Genomic DNA, 4,836 nt, shown 5'->3' with positions numbered 1-4,836 from the left:
TTTTAACTGCCAATAAGTGACAGTGAAGAATAAAGTGATTACTAGTACAGTTTGGGGCCCCTGCCTTTATTCATGATAAGGTGTCAGGAATTTTATTCATCATTGCTTTTGTTCCATGAGTACAAACGTCAACAGTGAAAAATTTTTAACTGCCAATAAGTGACAGTGAAGAATAAAGTGATTACTAGTACAGTTTGGGGCCCCGCCTTTATTCATGATAAGGTGTCAGGAATTTTATTCATCATTGCTTTTGTTCCATGAGTACAAACGTCAACAGTGAAAAGGGCAAATAACATTTTCCTATTATTACAAAAACAGTTTTGACCTCATAGAACCCCTGAAAGGGTCTTAGGGAAACCCTAGGGGGTGTCCATAGCTCACACATTGAGAACTACTGAATTATCTTAAAAATATAATTCTGAGGGGTGTCCATAGCTCACACATTGAGAACTACTGAATTATCTTAAAAATATAATGCTGAGAGAGAAAAAACACACACTCAAAAGGTTATATACCAACCCTAGGGGGTGTCCATAGCTCACACATTGAGAACTACTGAATTATCTTAAAAATATAATTCTGAGAGAGAAAAAACACACACTCAAAAGGTTATATACTATAAGATTCATTCATATAAAAATTTAAAAACAGGCAAAACTAAACTATATTGTTTAGCGAGGCATACTTAGTTGATAAAACACACTGGAAGATTCTAACACACTTCTCTCAGTAACTGATAGATCAAGCAGATAAAAATTAGTAAGACTTAGAAGATTTAAAGAACATAGTTAAAAAGTTTAATCTCATAGCCATATATATAGAAGCCTACACCCAACAATAACAGTATAACCATTCTTTGAAAATCCATATAGAACACTCATAAAAACTGACAATGTACTACACAAAGCAAGTTTCAACAAAAACAAGGAACAATATTACATGGACAATATTCTTTGGGATGCAATTACCTTAAAAATCAATAATAAAAAGACAACTTTTAATAACCAACATTTGGAAATTTTAAAAGTACACTTTTAAATGGTTCATGGGTTAAAGAAGAAATCATAATAGATATTGCAAAATATTTAGAACTGAATAATAGAAATACTACATATGGGAACCCGTGAGGTAAGCAAACAGTATTAGGGAGATGTTTGCAGCTATGAATGGTTTTATTAGGAAAGAAGATGAAAACTAATGACTCTCAGGTCATTTAATTTACTTAGAGTGTTTAGAGGTCAGACAGAATAAATCTAAGGAAAATATAAGGAAAGAAGAACATAACATAACCTGTTAGCAACCTAACTTGTTTCAACAAACTGATGTTACATCTTATCCAACTCCAAAGCGCAGTACATACCGTTCACAATGCTAGCAACTGTGGCTCTCCCCAGCCCCATTCTGTTACTTAACAAGACTTCTTCAGAGTCAAGTGCTCTCTGACTAGAATCTTAGGTAGGAACCCTTTCTCCACCTGACTGATTGAAGAAATGATCTTTCCAAACTCCAACCTCTGTAGTGACCTTAATACTCTGAGAAAAACTCAGATTCTCCTGTAAATACCATGGACGATGTGCTTTGCAAATGAACTCAGAAATTCACTCAGGTTGTACCTGAGCTCAGTTGGAAAAAATCAAACAAACTCAGTAAAAGTTACCTGCAAAATCTCAGAATTATCATGGGGAATGACTGCAAATAAACAGTCCTTTCTTTCACTCCTTCTCGTTTACAATCACAGTATCTTTTCTATTTATCTCCTTCTCTCTCCTGCTTGCTGCTATCTACAATGTCCAATGTGGGGAATGAAGCTGAAGACTCTGGCTGAGAAACAGCTCACTCTTTCCCACGTTCCAGGTCTGCACAACTGTTTGGTTGTGCCGCTACACTTCTGGTCCTTCACAATTCGCTGCACTGGGCTTCACCCAAAACTGATCCATCTCTCAAATCTTAGCTGTTGACATTTCAATCTGACCACAATCTCTTAATTTTCCAGTTTTCTCACTCCCTCACTCCCATTAACCCTGTTCTTCAACACCATCAAAACCACCAGCCCTTGATCCATCAGTCCCCTCTTGCTCAGACTTCCATTTCTATGAGCCTGGACTCCAGACACAACCACTGAATTACCTCTTGCTGGACTAGCAATGGAGGGACAACATTCCCCTGCCCTCACAGACCTGGAGCAATCTAGTCTGGCAAAATCACACAGCCAGACAAAAGCGAGATCGCCTTACACATGGGCATTCCTTCTCAGCTGGATTCTCAATGCTGCTTTCCAGTTGTCTTCTCGTACCTGGCTTTTCCTTTTTTCCAAGCCTTTTCCATTCTCCTCAAACCACCTTCCCAACCTTCCTTCCTCTTACTCTTACTTTGTATCCTACTTCACAGGGGAAAAAAATAAGGGAGACCATCACACTTGATTGAAACTATTCTGGCAAAGGTCATTAATGAACCGTTCGTTTCTCAGCTTTTCCCATGGCTAGCTCCTCCTATCAGCTAGATTCCAGCTCAAATGCCTCCTTCTCAAAGGGCCCTTCACTGGCCCACTGTGGAAAGCCATTCTCCTACTGACTCTATCCCATAGCCCTGTTTCATTTCCTTATAGGACTTATCATGAAGGCGGGGACCCGGCCTGTCCTATTCAACACACTATCCCCAGCACCTAGAACACAGTAAATGCTCAGTAAATATTCCTTAAATAAACGAATTCCTAAGAGGAAAAGTCCTGATTTATTGAAGTTCTGAATTATTCATAAGCTTCAGTAGCATACTCCTTGCATAAAACTCAACCATCCTTTTCCAATCTCAGACTATTACTTGGCCAACTTCTCTCTCCACTTCTCTTCATTTTCAGTCTAAGTCCTATCTATGCCGACTCCTTCAAATCATTTCCACCTCTGTCTACTATCCCCCAAACCTTTTTTGTCATTCTAGATTTTTTTCAGTATCTGGCTTGCATTTTTCCTCTCTACCTTATCCGTCATTATTTTCAATAACAACTTCTTAGTCACTGACTGCAACATATGTGCCAGCTGCTAACCACAGAACAACCCCAGCCTCAATCTCACCCTGAACTGCTTCCTCCTAAAAACCTCAGCTTTCACCTTCATTCCCCAATGAAGCTGTTCTTGGTCTTCACTGAAACTTCCAAGCTTGTGGCCCCCTCCACTTTTTATTCTTGGATATGCACCTGATTTCTACCATTTTGTTGTCTGTATCCTCCTATTAATGCAACTCCTATTACACTCCCTGGTCTTTCTGCCACATGCTTCCTCCCACCTTATCATGCTCTAGAGTGCCACTCTGTAAGTCTTCGAATACTATTTATTATATTTAAATACAGATTGGATTATTTAAACTTAGCGTGTTAAGATTTAAAGTAAAACAAAACTTGGGTAAGTAAGAGACAATCTTTTTATCTTTAATAGAAACAGTAATGTTAAAAGGATAATGTGGGTATTCTACATTCTCATTTGATTAGAATGAGATGTGTGATTTACATTAATTCCCAGTTAAGACTTCACATGATTATTTAGAAGAAATACTTACATAGATAAGTCCTGAATAGTAGCGATCCTTCAGATTATGTAAAACAGAAGCTTCATTCAAGCATGTCAATTCTGCCATATCCTCCACCTTGGAAAACTTAGGTGGGTTCATCTTCTGAATATCATCTTTGTTGACCATTGCTTTCTTTCCATTCTCTGCCAGCTCCACCATAACTTCATCTCCCCGTTCTTCTTTGATACTAGCTGCTTCAAAACCATGGCGTTCTGATGGAATCCACACTAGCTTTTTAGCCGTCCAATCAGCTTGAGTGGCAGGGTTGTAGATGACAGCCCTGTCCACAAAGAGATACCTCTCTGGATCCTCAAGTCCAGTTCTCTGCGCCATTGTAAACAGAAGGATCCAAGAACAATCGCTTCTAAGAGAAGAGGAGGAGGGCAGAGTCAGATGTTTGAGAAATACAAAATAATTTACAAGTTTTACTTTTCTAAGAAAGTTCAAACAAAACCTTTGGTAAACATACAGCATAAACTTTGAGTTAAGGAGTTAGCATATTCCTCTTCACAGCCATACTAACCAAGTTTCCAAGGTAAATTTCAGGGATGACCACAAATTATGACTCTGGTTGTCTGATGACCACTCAAGATTTGCCCTCAGTTACACAGGGCTGAAAAACAGGTGGAAGAAAAAAGCAAAGTTCCAGGTTGACCTTTTTTTCTCTTTAGCCATACTAACCAAGTTTCCAAGGTAAATTTCAGGGATGACCACAAATTATGACTCTGGTTATCTGATGACCACTCAAGATTTGCCCTCAGTTACACAGGGCTGAAAAACAGGTGGAAGAAAAAAGCAAAGTTCCAGGTTGACCTTTTTTTCTCTTTATCTCTTTCACCCACCACCACAAATTAAACAGGGAGTTAAGAAGGGAAATGAGAAAGAAAAGAAAGATGCATAATGAAAGGTCCATGGAGTGAGACTGGAATTAGTGTGCGCACAGGATACAGCTACAAACACACATGAGGACTGCCAGAAGAGTAAAGAATCAGGTCTAAAACATGCCTGCCATTCTACTTTCAGACAACAGACTCGAAATGCTTCCTTATGAATATCCCAAATCAGTCCCCCCACAGCTTCTCTATGGCTCTGAGTGATCTTAACGTGATTAAATGGGGCCGCATAAGACAAGCATAACTTGGTTTCACCCTACAGCATGTCCAGTATGTTGTGGTAGCTATTCAGACCTCCACCCCCATCCGCAGCTGCTCCTACTCCCCCTGTCTCCTCATCAGCACTCCATTCATTGTACTACCCTGTCCTCTTGCCTCTGAA

The 4,836-nt window shown here is 39.2% G+C and overlaps 1 protein-coding gene across 2 annotated transcripts in view; it reads right to left on the bottom strand.

The window, feature by feature from the left end:
* The window catches only part of MYH10 (myosin, heavy chain 10, non-muscle), an 83,861-nt gene extending 79,790 nt beyond the window's left edge, over window positions 1-4,071 (bottom strand). For both annotated transcript variants that reach the window (XM_008565465.1, XM_008565466.1), the window contains exons 1-2: window positions 4,031-4,071; window positions 3,550-3,925 (exon numbers count right to left, since the gene is read on the bottom strand). In XM_008565465.1, the coding sequence (XP_008563687.1) occupies window positions 3,550-3,925; window positions 4,031-4,035 (381 nt within the window). In that variant the 5' untranslated portion in view covers window positions 4,036-4,071. The remainder of the gene's footprint in view (window positions 1-3,549; window positions 3,926-4,030) is intronic.
* Window positions 4,072-4,836: the final 765 nt, after the last annotated feature.

This window comes from Galeopterus variegatus, unplaced genomic scaffold (genome assembly GCF_000696425.1).
Source record: "Galeopterus variegatus unplaced genomic scaffold, G_variegatus-3.0.2 Scaffold199, whole genome shotgun sequence".
NCBI lineage: Eukaryota > Metazoa > Chordata > Mammalia > Dermoptera > Cynocephalidae > Galeopterus > Galeopterus variegatus.
Note: the sequence above shows the minus strand (reverse complement) of the source record. Positions and strands in the feature narration are given on the sequence as shown.